Below are 16275 nucleotides of genomic sequence, written 5' to 3'. Positions count from 1 at the left end.
GCTGGCACCAGCAAGGGTTGAGGTGCCACTGCCTCAGGAGAGAGCCCTGGAATCCCAGCCCTGGGCAGAAGAAGGACCTGCACCAGCCTGGGGATGGACAGAGACCCACAGCCACGTGGTGATGGCACCTGGGGACATCCAGGAAACCGGGCAGCCACACCCCCCCTCATCCCTTTCCTCCCAGCATCCTGGGTGCCCCATACCCCTCTCTCCCCGCATCCTCTGCCCACACAATGAGGGAACAGCAGAACCCATCCCAAACCTTCCACCCCCATCCTCCCAGCATGCCCAGCCCAGCCTCCTCCCACCCATCGGTGCCTCCAGGCTGGTTGTTCACACAGTTTTATTTGCTCGGTTTTGGGTGTTTTACAAACAACGGGGGGTGGGGGGGATGGGATGGGAAAGGGAAGGGAATTCAAACGGCTTCGGCACAAGTGAAAAGCTCAGGGGCACGGGAAGTGCACTTCAGCAGAGCTGGGAGGGGACAGGGGCGCTGTGGGGCGGGGTGGGGACGATGCCAGGCCCACCACCCACTCCTCTCACACCCCAGCCCCCACCCGGGGGTCTGGTCCTGCTCCCCAGCACCCCCGGGGCCGGACTGGGCTGGGGGTCAAAGCCAACCGAGGGGCAGGGGGTGCCGGGGGGGGGGAGGGAGCCCCAGCTTGGGGCTGGGGGGATTGCAGGGCACAGGGTGGGATGGGGTGGGTGGTGTTGGCCCCTGACGTGGGGTGGCAAGAGGTGACATTCCCCCCAGGACTGTGGGGGCAGGTGCCCGTGGCACCCAGCCCGTGCCCTGCTCTGCAGCATTGGGGCTCCAGCGATGCCCAGCAGTGGATGGGGCAGGAGAGGCCCCCCCTTTCCCCTGGCAGTGCCCTCCCAAAGCCCCCCCTTCCCCAGCCCTGCCTCTCCCAGGGGCTGTGGGTGCCTGGCTGGGGCTCAGGACAGGGGTGGCACCATGAGCCCTCCCCCCCTCAGCCCTGCAGTGACTCTACTGGGGGGAAAACTGCAGCCTGGGTGGTACCTGGGGGACAACGGGGATGGCATGGGGACAGGGGGTGTCACTGCTCACACAAGGGGAGGGTGGGGAAGGAAGGCCCATCCTTGGGGGAGCTGAGCCCCGTCCCTGGCTGCTCGACCAGCGGTGTCCTGGTGGGCTGGGCAGCCTGGATGCTGCTCCACACACATTTTGGGGGACTGGCCCAGCCTCACAGCAGAAGGAACCCTCTCACACCTGAACAAGGATCCCTCACTAGCGCCTGCAACCCAGCCCAAAGCTCCTGGATAAGCATCTGGGCACTGCCAGCCCAGCTGCTGCGGCTCAGGGGCAGCTGATGTGGGCACTGGGGACCAAAATCCATGGGGGCCCCCCCGCCTGCCCCAGCTGGTCTCAGTGGGGAGGAAACGCTGGTGCTGGTGGTGAAATCCCCACTGAAGGGCTGGGGTGCAGGGTGGGCAGCAGGGAGGCTGCCCTCTGTGGGGCACCACACCCCTGGCAGCTCCCAGTGGCAGGACTGGGGTCAACAGGGCCACCCCACTCCCCTGGGGGACCCAAAGCTGCAGCCCAGGACCCCAGAACGTGGCTCTGCAAAGCTGCTGAGAGGCAGGAAGGGAACAGAGGATGCTGGGCCACACTCCTGCTGCCACGAGGAAACACAGGACCCCCAACCCATTCCTGCCCCACAAGGCTGGGCCCCCCAAGTTGCCCTTCCCTCGCTGGCACTGCCCCAGGGGGACACGGGCACAGTTCAGCCCCCTGAGCTGGCAGAGCCCGGTGGCACCGGCTGGCAGCCGAGACAGAGGAATGGCTGTCACTGCCAGCAGCAGAGTGAGGCTCCAGCTCGTGGAGCTGAGCCCGGGAGGAGCAGGGCAGGCCTGGGGACAGCCTGGGCTAACCCTGCAGGAGCCCCAGGCGGCCCTGGCCATCACCACAGCCCAGTACCAGGGAGGGATGGACGCTGCCCTCCATGCCCTTCCCTTGCTCTGCCCTCGAGGGCTTGGGGAGCGCGGGGATGAGGACACGAGATGGAGCAGAGATGTCCACGGGCAGCCAGCGGCCAACAGAGCCCGGCCTTGCCCCGCTGGAGGAGCGGACGATGGAGGCACAGAGGGAGGGGCTGGCACAGGGCTGGCTCCGATGCCCGCCGTGGGCTGGGCCAAGGGTGGGTCCCGCTGGTGGCGGCTCCCGGGGAGTCATCCACGGACACAGCGTCGTCCTCCGATCCCCTGCCCGGCGGCTCCATCCTCCGACGGGGGTGGGACAGTGTCGGTGACAGAGGGAACGGCCCCGCTGCCGGTGGGGACGAGGCGGGGCTGTGATGGGGTGGGCGCACTGTGGGGCGAGGGGGGTCACTAATAAATACCACAGGCAGCGCTGGTGGGGGGCGGCACGGGGCTGGCATCGGGCAGATGGGGCGGGCATCGCCACGGCCCCGTTGGCGGCACCACGTTGGATCTCCCCGGTTCTGCAGAAAGAGGGGCCGTGTCCGGTGGGGGGGGGGAGCCCGGGGGGGAAGGGGCTCGGCGGGGGCTCACATCACCGTGCAGCACTTGCAGCGCTGCTTCTTCACGTCTGTCTCCTGCTCGGCCTCCTTGGCATCTGTGGCGTTGGCACCCGGCTTCTGCCCGCCCGCGCCCTCCTCGCCCACGGGCTGGGCGGCCGCCGGCTCCAGGGCGGTGCCGTTGGGCGGCGTGTGGTCCTTGTGTGCCGGCTCCGCCTTGCTCTCGGCATCCTCGATCACCACCAGCTCCGCCTTGATGGTGCCCTCCAGCCCCAGCACCTTCTTGGTCTCGTTCTCATCCTCCACGTTCTGGTAGCCCATGAAGATCATGGTGACGGGTTGCTCCTGGCTGGCCTCTGTCCCCTCGCCCGGTGGCACCTTGGCTTGCAGCCCCGTGATCTCCCGCCGCGGCGTCGGCTTCTGGCTGCCGGGGGCGCTGCCACCGCCCTTGCCGGCCTTGGCTGGGGTCTGGCGCCCGGCGGCTTCGCTCAGGGTGGCCTCGTCCGCCTTGTGCAGGAGCTCGTCGACCTCGGAGGAGCTGAGCGGGTGGGCCCCGTTCTGCAGGGCCCCGTCCTCGGCGCTCACCGCATGCACCACTGCGGGGACAAGAGGAAGGGAGGTGAGAGGGGCTCGGGATGGGGGCACCAGATGACCTGGCAAAGCTCCTGCTGGCATCACCCACTCAGCCCCGGCTCCTGTGTGGTCAGGGAGTGACCCCTTCCCCTCTCCAAAGGTCCTGCCACTGAGGCTGGGACCCCCACGGCATGCCAACCCTCCCCTCAGCGGAGCTCTGCCAGACCCTCTCTCATCACCTGGCTCCTGCCCGGCAGCAACCAGGGAGACTGAAATAAAAGCCCAGTGGAAAAGCTCAGCAAGCCCTGCAGGAGCCACGGCCGTTTGCCAGGCCAAGCTGCCCATGGTGGGACTGTGTCTGCTGGCAGCCAGCCCGGCCAGGGCCGGTGTGACACTTTGCAGCAGGTCACCACTGCCACCTCTGAGTTCCCAGTGATGCCAGGCAGTTGCTGCCCCACTGTTCCCAGCACATCCAGCAGGACCATTGCACCTGGTGGCCCCGTGCCCAGAGGAGATGGGGCTCTCCCACCCCACTGCTCGTGGCACTGGAGGCAGAGATGTGTGTCATGGCCAGAGCAGCCAAGGGCTCGTTGTGTTTTCCACTCGACCTGGGCCATGATGTGATGGGCAGTGCAGCTGCCTCAGTGGGCAGGCACTGAGTGAGGGACAGTGACCAGCCTGGCAGGGCCACACCGAGGGGGCTGAATGGGAGCGCTGTGTTTTACTTGAAGAGAGCGTTGGTCCACTCAGCCACCACAGTTCCCAGCAGGATGCCCCACTTCCACGGCTGGTCCTTGCCACCACGATGGTCCCTTGGGTCTGGCTGGTCCTTGCCACCACGATGGTCCCTTGGGTCTGGCTGGTCCTTGCCACCACGATGGTCCCTTGGGTTTCACGAGGCTCTCTGGAGCAGGTTCCCAGATGTTCCCAAAAGCAACAGGACCAGTCCCTGGTGCTGCACTTCTACCATCCCCATCAGCCACACTCCCTGCTGCCAGCCTGTGACAGGCCAACGTGGTGCCAGTGCATGTTCCTTGCCCACAGGACAGGCTCCTGAGTCTTGGACACCACAGATCCTCTTCTCTGCTCTGCAGGGTCACGATGTGCAAACCAGGGCTGGCCCCTCTGGGCCATCCACACTATGCTGCCATGACAATCCTGCGTTCCACTGGACTGGAGTTGGTGAGGGATTGCCCTCACAGAGCTGGCAAAGCTGTCAGGAGCAGCCCCTGCACTTCCTCACCCTGCTGGCTGCCCGCTGGCATGTTCAGGTGGCCGCTCCCTGTCCCCTGCCACCGGCGTGGGCTGGCCCGTACCTTTCAGCTCATCCTCGTACACCTTGACCCCCTGCAGACAGTGGTTCTGGGGGAGCATGGTGGTGCTGGACAGGACCTTGGTCTCCCCAGTAACTCTGTCCTTCTCCACTGTGATCTCCACCGAGTACATGGCTGGGACACAAAGAGGACAGCGCAGGTTACGGTGGCCCTGGCCCTCCCTGTCCCTCGCTCTGCGGCTGGCGGTGGGACGGTGCGTGGCGGAAGCGCTGAGGTGCTCAGCAGGGCTCAGAGGTGCCCAGCAGGGCTCAGCAGGGATCAGTAGTGCCCAGTGATGCTCAGCGGTGCCCAGCAGGGCTCAGAGGTGCTCAGCAGGGCTCAGAGGTGCCCAGCAGGGCTCAGCAAGGCTTAGTGGTGCCCAGCAGGGATCAGTGGTGCCCAGCGATGCTCAGCGGTGCCCGGCAGGGCTCAGTGGTGCCAGCAATGCTCAGCAGGGCTCAGTGGTGCCCAGCAGGGCCCAGCAGGGCTCAGAGGTTTGCCCAGCAGGGCTCAGAGGTTTGCCCAGCAGGGCCCAGCAGGGCCCAGTGGTGCCCAGCAGGGCTCAGCAGTGTTAGCAAGGCGGCAGCGAGGAGCGGTGAATGGCAGAGGCGGGTGTGACATCCCTGGCACATCCCTCCTCCAGGGACTCCTGTCCATCCTGGTGCTGCTGGCATCACCTTACCTCCAAGGCTGCTGTGGTTCTGGGGCTGAGCCGTGTCTGTCTGTCCAGGCAGTGAGCAGTGCTGCTCATGGGGCCTGGCTGGGAGCCAGGTTCATGCTCAGGGAGGTGCAACCCCCACTGAGGGTGCTGGTGCTGGGACAGCCCCCTGCCCCCACGGGATGGGTGATTCTTGGCATCTCTCCTTCCACTCCTGTCCAGCCCCTGCCAGCAGCAGGGTCCCCTCAGCCCTGGGCATGGTGCTTAGCTCTGAGGATCCCAGGATGGGCTCTGCCCCATGGTGGTGCCATGGTCTGCTCTGAGCCACTGCCCCAAAGCAGAGCAAACCCCTCCAGCAGCACAGCTGGCTGCAGCCCCCCAGCTCAGGCAGCCTGGCCCCGTGTGCCCCACAGCTCCCTGTGCCTCGCACTCTGCTGCCTCACCCCTGCACAGAGAAGCTGCAAACAGAGCAGGAAGGATGAAACTGGAGCAGAGACATGGAGCAGGGCTGAGGCAGAAGGGCCCTGAGCCACAAACCAACCGTGGGGTGAAAGCAAAACCGATGAGGGATGTTCTGTGCCCTGGGCTTGGAAAGGCATCGAGCGGCTGCGGGAGCGGCTGCGCTGGCAGCGAGCTGCAGAGGGGAGGGGGAAGCAGCCTGGAAGGAGCTCTCCTCCCAGGGCAGCGGGCACCTACCCGCCTTCATCATCTCACTGCCTTCCACTGCCTTCATGGGGCTGCTGGAGACCCTCTTGTCAGCTGGAGATGGAGAGGAGAGGTGACTGCCTGAGCCCAAACGAGCGCCTGGTGTGCCCACGGGTCAGGCCCGTGTGTCCCCCCATGGCTGGCACCTGGGAGGGCTCCCCCACCCAGGGCACCACTGCCCAGGAGGGGACATGGGGACAGGGCTCTTGCCTGGCTCTCCCCACCCATTTGGCCTCAGGGCAGCAGGAGGGCATGGCTGGTGCTGAAACAGGGCCGAGGGGGATCAGGATTCACCTACCCTTAACTGTGCCCAGAGGACTCTGCAAAACAGAAGGGAGAGGTTATAGGAGCTTCCAGGACCTGCCACAGACCCTCTGCCTGCACACCCACCACCCACCCAGCCACCCATGCCCACCAGGGCTTGGGACCCTGACCCCAGTGCTGCCCATGGTCAGCAGCCGTGCCCACCTTCTGTGTATTGGGGACAGCCTCAGCCTTCTTCTCCTCCTTGGCTGCCTCTGCCAGGTTCTCCTTGGTCGAAGCCACTGAGCTGCTGTTCTCCAGCATCTCCAGCTCCTTCTCCAGCCTGCAGGAAGAGCCGGGGCTGAGAGGAGTGTGGGACAGGTAACAGCAACACAGTGCAGGGGAGAGGGGACACACAGATTGTCCCCTGGGCTCACAAGGTGCAGGGACACACAGGCTCTGGAATGGCTGTCCCTGCCTCTTTGCAGAGCAAAAGCCAATGGGGTCAGCACCAAGTGGATGGCAGAGACCCTGCCATGGGCACTGAGCAGGGGGAGTGACCCCTGCACACTTGGCAGCCAGAGCAGGGCTGCTCCATCATTGTTCTGCTCCTGCACATGTTCCTCCAAACCCGGTTGAGCTTCCACGAGGGCACTCTCCAGTTCTCAGCCTGGCAGCACAGCCCCACCGGGATGCAGCAGAGGTCGGGGAGTCCCCATGGCTCGGCTGCTGCCCCCGGCAGAGTTCCCCCGGGCTCCTCACACGGCGCCGGCCAGGAATGCACCGCGCCATTAGCCGGACACAAAGGCCCCTTCGTGCCTGACCCCTCTCCGCACCGATGCTCGGTAATTAGCGGCACCGCCGTGACTGATTGCATTCCTGCTGCGCTGCCGGGACACCTCCGAGCCCAGCCGGGGCTGCGGGCCCCGCCGGCGGCTGCCCAGGGACGCGGGGGGTGGGCAGGGGCTGAGCCATCTCCCTGCTCCTTCCCAAGGGCTGGGCCACCACGGTGAGAACGAAGTCTGTGCGAGCCAGCACCCCTGCCATCGAGGGTGCTGGGCAGCCCGCCGGGCATCCCAGCCCGATGTCCCCCACCCTGTGGCTCCCACGGACAGCCAAGGCAGAGCACAGCTGGGGATGGCCGTGCCCAGAGGGGCTGCAGGGCTGGGCAGGCAAGAACCCAGCCAGGGCTCAGGGTTCAGGCTCCAGGGTGAGCCCCAGCAGCACCGTGGGGGGATCTCCTCTCCCAGCAGCTCCAAGCTCAGCGTGCCCTGCCTGTGCCCAGCACATGGGATCCACCTGAATCTCAGCACCCACCCGCCCAGGGGTCTCTGGAGGGACTTGTGTGCCCTCTAACTGCACCCCAACATCCAGCCCCACACCGGCCCTGTTACCTCTGGATGGTTTCCTCCAGCTCCTTGGTCTTCACCTCATCCTCCTGCATCTGTTTCTTCATGGCCTCTTCCTCCTCGGAGGCAGACGCTGGGGCCCCCTCCAGGAGCCATCTCTCCCGCAGAGCCTTGGACTGGGGAGCACAAGGGGGTCACGGTGCTGCCCTCCCCAGCCGGGGAGGCTCCCGGGGGATTCCCGGGGGATGCTCACCTTGAGATGCTGCAGCTGCCGCCTGTCATCCTCGAGCTGCCGCCTTTTGTTCTCGATCTCCGTCTGACGCTTCCGCTTCTCCTGGAGGGACGGGAGCGGCGGGGCCGGGGTGGGCGCGGGGAGGGGGTGAGCGCCGGGCATGGCCGGGCAGGGAGCAGCGGGGCCGAGGGGGAACCCGCGGGGAGTGGGGCTCCCAGCCTCGGGAACACCCCACAGCACGGCTGGTATCGAGTCCCTGCTCTCTCTGGGACTACCTGAGGCATTGAGGGTGTGGAGGGATCGGGGCAGAGTCTGAGCACGGCTCACCATCTCCAAATGTCACCGTCCCCTCGGCCGGCCCCGCGGAGCGAGCTGCCAGCCCCCGCGGGCTCTGCCTTGTCCCCCCCTCGCTGCCACCCATCCTGGGGCTGCTCCAGATCATTTCAGCAGAGTCAGACCCAGCCCGGACGCGTCACCCGGCGCTTTCTCCTCTGGTCCAGAACAATTTGCCCTTTGTGTGGCAGAGATGGGCTGGCTGCCGGCGGGGCTGGGCACTGGGGCTGCACCGGGTGGGTTCAACCAGCCCCGCGCCCCGCTTTGAGCTGGGAGGGGTCGCTCAGCAGGGCCCCCAACTGCTCCCTAATTAATATAATTACTAGTGCCATGCCAGGCATGGCTGGAGAGCACCATCCTCAGCCCTTCCTGGGGAAGGAGGGGGAGGGAATCATCACTCATTTCCCTCACTTGGGACTCGTCAAGGCGCTGCTTCGTTAATTAAACCTCCCAGCTGCCTGTTGCTTGCTCTGTCCCTGTTTCAACTGCGCAGCCAAGCTGTGACACCCCAAGAAGAGTCCCCACAGGGACACACTGGCCTGGGCCATTCTGAGCCCTCATTCAGCTGCTGGAGACCCCCAGTCTGTGGCTGAGCACCTGCCCCAGCCCTCCTGCACCTGCATCCTCCTCCCCTCTGCCCCGTGTGCTGCAGGTGATGCCCTGGGGACGTGGGGACCGGAGCAAGGACTCACCGCGATGGCCTGCAGCCTCTCCTGCTGAAGGGTGCTGGCCTCCACGACCCTGCAGAGAGCAGAGAGCAGCTGTGAGGAGTGACACCAGTGGCAGGTCACTGGGACAGCGTGCAAGCAGCAAACCAGACACTGTGGTACACGGACAAAGGCTGAGCCCTTCCCTTTCACCATCTGCTTCCTCCTCTCTACCCTGGCGCCAAGCAGCCCTCACTGCTAGGCTCCTCCAGGCACCTCTTGGCCCCTGTCCTGCACAAATCCTGCCTTTCCCAGCCCCTGGAGCACTCATCTCATGCAGACCCGCTCCTGCCGTGGTGCAGATGGAAGCTGTGAGCACGGAGGGGCTGGAGCAGGACGCTGCTGGAGCAGGACGCTGCTGGCTGCCCCGTGTTCCAGTCTGGCTCATGCTTTCCATTCCAATTTCCATTCCCTTTCTTGGCTGCTCACACCTTTCCCCGACTGTGACCTTTCCGGGCTGCACACACAGGCACATGTGCACAGACAGACGTACCGACACACATGTGTGCAGACAGACACACACATGTGCACAGAGAGACACACGGACACAGACACACAACAGCAGCCTCTGCTCCCCGTGGCACCCCTGGGCACCTCTGCAGCCCAGCCGTGCCAGGATGCTGCCGCTGGCAGCCCCTCTCTGGCCCGGCACGGCTCTGCCAGTGCGCTGGCGTGGGGCACGGAGGGGTTACCCCCAACCCCGCGGCCATCTGTTCCCGTCCCCACCCTCCTTGTCCCCAAGGTGTGGTGACCCAGCCCGGCAGGACCCCCCCCAGCCGCGGGGCAGCAGGTGCGGGGGCAGTGCCCGGCTGGGACCGGGATGCTCCAGCGCCACGGGAGCCGCTGGCTGCCGGCCAGACGGTGCTAATGAAGTGCTGAGCTGTGGCATTAATTAGGGTGGGAGGCACTGAGGTATTGTCAGGCGATGGATCAGCTCTGCTTGCTTCCTAGAGCAAGGGACAGACAGAGAGGTGGGCTCCGTGCTCCCAGGGAGGGAGTTTGCCAAAGATGGGTGCTGAGTGCCACACACGACACCCTGGGCTCTGCCCTCCCGTGTGTGTGCCCTCACAGAGGCTTTCCCACGACTCAAACGGGCTCTGCAGGGTGAGAGGAGCTCCTGCCTCCCCCTGCTCCCTCCTCGAAGTCGGCAATTAACTGGGAGCTGTTCAGAGGCGCCGTCCTCCCCTCACCCCACACCCTGGGGATCCCTGCAAAAATCCAGGCCAGGAAAACAACCGGGGAAGGTGTCGCTTTTGTGGTGGTTATTTTTGTGCTGTTTGCAGCGACGCTGTGACTGCTCCACCGGCGCAGGCGCAGGGCACCGCTCTCACACCCCTGTGTCCCTCAGCACCCCACACCCCACCATCACAGGCTCCCTCCTGGTCTGGGTCCTCTCAGTCCAGCCCTTGGCACCCCACACTCCCAGGGCGTTGAACTGGGCCCTGTTTCTCTCCTGGATCTTGCCCTGTTCCATGGATCCAAACTTTTACAGCATTCCTGAAACATTCTGTTCTGCTTTTCCTCCCTCCTCCATCCTCTTTATTTTCCATTATTTGCTACAGTCTCCACATTCCCAGGTCAGACGCCAGGAATCTTCCTGGCCCAGGGAGAGACACAAAACAGGCTGGATGCCCCTTGCTGCAATCTCTCAGCCTGCTCAGACCCTGCCCTGGGGGCTCTGATCCATCCAGGGGGGCTGAGCAGGGACCACCCCGGCCCCCCCAGTCCCTGCCTGCTGGGACCAGGTGCTGAGGTGGAGGGAGGGGGTCCCAGGCTCTCCAAAATCCCCATCCTGCCTGCCATGACCTGTCTGAGGTCGGTGTGATGGGGCCCAGCTGGCCCTTGTGACTGATGGAGGCGGTTCCCTGGCGACGGTTCCCTGGCAACAGTGCCATGGCAACGGCGCCATGGCAACGGGAGAGTGCCAAGGGGATGTGGGGGGATGCTCAGGGGGATGTGGGGGGATGCTCATGGTGACAGAGGGACCACTGGGGCTGGGGTGTCCTCCCCAGGCCTGGCACCCTGACAGAGTGCCAGTCAGAGCTGCAGCATCACTGGAGCCTCCTTAGGGGTTCTGGTGCTCCTGATCCATCCTGGGTGCCAGCAAAGGTGGGAAGGTGATCCCAGGGCCACCGAGCTCCTCAGGAGCCAGCAGCCCAGACAAGGAGCAAGGAGAAGGAGCAGGGACATGGGGGATGACACCCTGGGAGCTCCAGCAGCCATCCCCAGGCCCGAGGCTGGACCCACACACACGTGTGAGCACACACACACACACACACACACACACACACACACACACACACCCGTGCTCTCCCTGGGCTCTCCAGCTCTTTCCAGCCCTGCTGATGCTGCCGTTTCCCACCATCACAAGGGAAGCCCGTGACCTTTTGTCTCCTCCCGCCTGACATGAAACAATAATGTTTATTTGCCTTCCTCCGTTTTTTCCCATTAGCTCATCCAAATGTGTGAAGAGCCGTTTCAAGCTGCTCCTCTGCTCCGCTGACCTCCCCTCCCTCCCCACCCGCTCAGCTCCAAGCTGGGGGAAATCAGGAGAGCTCCCTGCATGGGCACCAGCCCTGTGCAGGCCCGGGGTGTGCGGTGAAGGCAGCAATCGAGGCATCAGCGCTGATTTCCAGCTCCGTTCCCATGCCAGGAGCCGGGCCCGGAGTGACGCGGCCGTGGCGAGGCTGCAAAGCTCTGTCACAAAGCCATTAACAGCGGGGCCGGGATCGAACGCCCCCGATGGCAGCCGAGGGAGGGAAGGGAAGGGAGGGGAGGGGGCTGCAGCCGCCCCGGGGCCGCCACGCATCGACCATGAAGGCAAATGCATCAGCGGCAGCGGCTCGGGCAGGGATGGGCAGAAATGAGCGCGGGCAGCGAGCGGCGTGGCCAGCCCGGGGTGGGGACCCTGCTCAGGTCCTGCTGCAGGGGGGCTGCCCCTGCCCTGCCCCACAGTGCCCATCGCACTCCTTGCAGCTGCCTGCGCAGCCTCAGCCACCGCCGCTGCCCGGGGAGGGGACAGGGACAGGGGGAGGCGGGGGGAGGAGATGGCAGCCCCAGGCTCCCGAAAACGCAGATGCATTAGAGCAAGCCGAGCTGCCTGATTGATTCTTCGGGCTGAGACGTGGGCTGGGAGTGCCAGGAGAAAATGGATCCCATGAATATTTGATGAACGGAGGCTTGGGGAGGGAGTTTGATTGGAAAATTACAGATCTTTCAAACAATGGTTCAAGTGCCCTCCAAACACTTGGGTTTCCAGCTCCTTTCCAGTTAGAGGAGCAAGGCTCCACCAGGAAACTCCCCCCAGGATTCATGAATGAGAGTGGAGCCGGCTGCTCCCCACCCCCAGGGGCACTGGCTGGCCAGGACAGGCAGTGCTGGCACTGGCCAGGATGTGGCATCTGTCCCCTGTCACCAGCCATCCCTGGGTTCCTGTGTGCCAGCGTGGCTGTGCCACAGCAATGCCATGAACACAGACACACATGATGTTCCAAGGAGCCAGCAGGAAGGTGGATCCAGGCACAGGCACCCCTGGGAGCCCTGACACCCCACAGGGAGCTCAGTGCTCGGCACCGAGCCCAGGGGCTGGGCCCAACCCAGGAAACCTGTCTGGGACAGGATCCACCCGGCTCCTCTCCCTCCTCCAGGCTCATCCTTGTCCCTGACAGTGGCTCCTGTCTGGGACCTGGGGGCTGCTTGTCTCAGGATGCACTGAAGAGATGCAGGAATCTGGGCTGTGCCTCCAGCCCCAGCCCTGTCCCAGGGCACCTCCTCGGCTTTCCTGGGGCACCTCCACTGCTGCAGGCCCAGCTCAGCTCCCAGCTCAGCTCCCAGCCCAGCTGCAGCCACATGAACCCCCACCCCCCTGGGGAAAGGGGCTGTTTCTGGCCAGGAAGCAGGAACACCAACAGCAGCAGCTTCCCAGGAAACCTGCTCCAGTTCCTCCCAGTTCCTCCCAGCAAGGCAGGTCCAGCTGAGAGGCCCATCATGCAGCTGAGCTCTGATCCCCATGATCTGCCAGCCCCAAGCAGGGCTGGCTGCTGCTGTGGGGGGCTGTTGTGGGGTTTATGGCCTCTCTGGGACAGCTGGGAAGGGTGACAGTGCTGCTCCAGCTGGACACAGGGACAGGACAGAGCTGACCCCTTCTGGTTCCTTGCTGGCCAGGAGGCAGCAGGGTCTGGCCTGGGTTTTACTTCTCCCTGGATGCCAGCAGAGAGCAAGGGCTTGAGTGCCTACACAACAGACTCATCAGGCAGAAATCTCCCTCCTTCCCCTGCAACTGCCACCTTCCAACCAGGGAAGGCAGGACCAGGAGAACCCTGGCTCCAAGGAGACCCTCAAAGCCAAGGGGAGAGCAGCAAGCGAGACAAACCAGCAGAGCAGCCAGATGTGAGAAGCAGAACCTCCAGCTGCTCACAAGCACTGACAGCAGCAGGAGCAGAGGGCACGAGAGCAGCTCCAGTGGGACCAGCACAGCCTTTACCAGAGTTGGAAAGTTTCTGCCAGACCTCCCTGGGCACCAGTGGATTGTGGCAGCCAGGACCCTCCTCCAGCCACTGCCTGTGCCAAGGCAGAGCAGGAGCCAGGGCAAAGGCAGCAGTGCCCGCCCCAACACCCCTTGGCTGCCACAGAGCCAGGCCAACAGCAGGGCAGCACCTTGCCATGTCCCCAGCTGCCCTGGGGCCCTCCTAATCCTCCAGCCCCTCAGCCAGGCTCTGGAGCTGAGTGGCTGGAGGGGTTCTGTTGTTTTGCTTCGTGGCTGTGCCCCCCACCCGGGGTCACTCGTGGATTTGCACTCGAAAAAAAGAGACGTTGGCAGGTGCAGTGTGTGGAGCTGGCAGGGGAAACCCTTTGCAGCCCTCCGTGGGCTCTTTGGCCCTCGCTGGGAGGGCTGGTGCAGAGCAGGGGGAATGTGGAGCCACCAGCCTGTCCAGCACCATCCCCCAGCTCAGCCCCAGGAGAGCCCGAGCCCAGCCCGGCAGCTCCTCACCCCCTCCCCAGGGCACGGCACACCCCTCGGCTCTGCCCTTCCCCTCGCTGCTCCCTTTTGGCAAATCAGGCACGTTTTCCTCCCCAAAGAGGCTCCTTCCTGCGGGGACTGTGGCGCCGTGGAGCTGCCCCAAGCCCTGGCCCTGCCTCTGGCCCCTCCAGCAGCACGGGGAGCCTCTCTGCCTCCTCAGCTGCTGCACCCCAATTTCCGCAACATCCCCGCTGCTGCTCCCAGCTCGGTTCCAGCCCCAGATCGGCCAGAGCCCGAGGACACCCCCAGCCCACCCCTCACCAGTGCCCCACGGCCTCGGGGCTCCCAGGTGGTGACAGGCAGTGCTGAAGGACCTGTTGAGCACCCGTTGTGTCAGTAGCCAGTGGCAAGTGGATCCATGCAGGGTGAGGTGCCCACCAGGAGCAGAGGGTGGCTGACCCCAAGCTGCCTGGAGGAACACCCAGTGCCAAACCCAGGCAGCTGCTCGGGTGGGCACCAGAGCCACCAGGCCTGGGTGAGACAGGGCCAGCGCTGGCTTCCAGCACCTCGAGCAGCCCCCCAGCCCTGTGCCCTCCTGGCAGCAGCTGCTGGTGTCGCTAAAGGGGCAAATACAGCACGCGGGTAGGACAGTCGGTGGCCACAAGCCCCTAGTGGCCTCCGCCTGTTCCGTCCTTCCCCCACCCGCCCGGCTCCAAGCTCCCAGCGACCGGTCAGGGCCCCACCGCAGCACACAAAGGATGAGGCCGGGCTCCCAGAGTGTCCGTCTGTCCAGACTTCTCCGCTGGGACCCGGTTGACGAGGATCCCCCGGTCACAGCCGCTTCCCTGGGCAGGGGCTGGGGGTGCAGTGTAGGGAGGGGTCCGCAGCTCTTTCCACCCACTCACCCCACCACACGCAGCAGCAACAACAGGTTCAAAACACAAAAATAAACGCCCTCCCCACCCCCTCCCCTCGCTTCCTGCACCGCTGCCAGCCCCGACACCCCTCGCACCCTCTGCACCCCCGCACCCCCAGCGGGGCCTCCGCTGCTGCCCCCCGAGCCGGCCCTCCGGGACCGGGGAGGGGCCGCACCTGCTGAGCGGCACCGGGGGAAGGAGGCCCCGGGATCGGGGTCCCGAGCCCCAGAACCGAGGGGATGGGAGCCCCCGGGATCGGGGTCCTGAGCTCCAGGATCTGGCGAGATGTGAGCCCCCAGTTTTGGGGCCACAAGCACAGGAACGGGGGGGATGCGAGCCCCACCCCCGGTTTTGGGGGTCCCAAGCCTCAGCATAGGGGGATACAACCTCCAGCACCGGAGTCCTGAATCCCCAGAACCAGGGGGATGCGAGCCTCCGGTTTTGGGGTGCTGAGTGCCCAGGAGCAGGGGGATATGAGACCCCAGGTTCGGACTCCCCAGCCCCGGCATCGGGGGTGTACGGGCCCCCGGTAGGAGCTCCGTGAGCCGGCGGAGCGAGCTTCCCGCAGCCCCGGCGCGGGGTCCCGAGCCCCGGCCCCCGCTCCCCGCTCCCCCCCTCCCCGGTACTGCGGTCTCAGCCGGCGGGGCCCGGGGGAGCCGCGGCCCGGTGCCGGGGTCCCGGCGCGGCTCCGGTACTCACTCCATGGTCCCGGCGGCGGCTCCGGCGGGGGCGGGGGGCGGCGGAGCGGGGCCGGCGGCCGCCGGCGTCCCGGCGCTCAGGGCCCGGCGGGCGGCGGCATCCCCGGCGGGGCTGCGGGATGCGCAGGGATGTCGGGACCGCGCCGGTGCTCCCGCCTCCCTCCCGCACAGCTCCGTCTGCCGGGCGCGCCCCGCCACTGCCGCCGCCCATCATCCGGCCTCGGGGCGCGCCGGGGTTGGTTTCATCTGCTCCTGGGGGTCCCAGCTGGGTCCCGGCCCGCCACCCCTCACCCGGCCTGGGGGGGCCCCGGAGCTGGGGCAGCTGCTGGGGGTCCCGAAGCGGGTCCTGGCCGTGCAGTGCCCGGTGCGGGGCGGGTTGGAGGGGCTGCATTCAGAGCCTCTCCATGAACACAGCCTCTGTCAGGGTGTAACCCCGTTCTGTGAGTGCAGCCACCCCGTCCTGCCTCACTCCAGCAACCAGCGACTCTTTGCTCCCCCTTTCCACTCCCCCATTTCTCAACCCAACGGCCATAATGGGCAAACTGCCACAGGAAGCCCCGAGCCACCCTGCGTTGGGAAATCTGCCCGCTGCCGGGACAGAACTCTGCACTGGGCCCCAGAGCAAGCCGGGCTCTGCAGCGAGGGCCAACACATCCCCCCACCCCATGCCCCCCACCCCCTGCACCCCTTTTTGTGCTCCAGGTTGATGCAGAACAGTGGGAGGAAACTGCCCCTCTGCTCACAGCACCGTCCCAGAGCCACCGGGGCTCTGGAAGGGCTGAAAGAGGCGTCGGATGGGAGCACAGCACAGTCCCTGTGTCACCCACGGCAGTCCCGGGGACACTCTGGAGTCTGAGAGATGTCCTGAGGCCCCGCTGCTGCCACCTCCCTGCGGAGAGGGGTTTCATCCCAGTTAGCTCAAGGAAAAGAGGAGTCAGGGCTGAGAAACTGCTCTGCTCCTCATCTCCCACTCCGGGGGAAGCTGCACGGAGCTCCCCGAGCCCTGAATTGCACAAAGCAGCAACACCCGGAGGAGGAAGCAGGAGGGAAATACCCGCCCTCATGCCAAGGCTCAGCCCCTGGAGGGAT

At 65.6% G+C, this 16275-nt stretch overlaps 1 protein-coding gene across 2 annotated transcripts; it reads right to left on the bottom strand.

Moving 5' to 3' along the window:
* Nucleotides 1-357: 357 nt before the first annotated feature.
* On the bottom strand, nucleotides 358-15320 carry PALM (paralemmin). 2 transcript variants are annotated; one of them, XM_084221319.1, is made up of 9 exons: nucleotides 15188-15320; nucleotides 8597-8645; nucleotides 7593-7673; nucleotides 7385-7515; nucleotides 6216-6333; nucleotides 6046-6067; nucleotides 5739-5801; nucleotides 4388-4519; nucleotides 358-3094 (listed from the first exon to the last, which is right to left on the bottom strand). In XM_084221319.1, exons 1-9 carry the CDS (start codon nucleotides 15190-15192, stop codon nucleotides 2529-2531), a joined length of 1167 nt encoding a protein of 388 aa, XP_084077445.1. In that variant the 5' UTR covers nucleotides 15193-15320; the 3' UTR covers nucleotides 358-2528. The 2 variants fall into 2 exon arrangements, with proteins under 2 accessions (XP_084077445.1, XP_084077446.1); XM_084221320.1 differs by lacking the exon at nucleotides 4388-4519.
* Between the last annotated feature and the right edge of the window lie 955 nt (nucleotides 15321-16275).

Source organism: Fringilla coelebs, assembly GCF_963513975.1.
Source record: "Fringilla coelebs genome assembly, chromosome: 24".
In the NCBI taxonomy this organism is placed as follows: Eukaryota; Metazoa; Chordata; class Aves; order Passeriformes; family Fringillidae; genus Fringilla; species Fringilla coelebs.
This window is presented reverse-complemented; position numbering and strand designations above follow the sequence as displayed.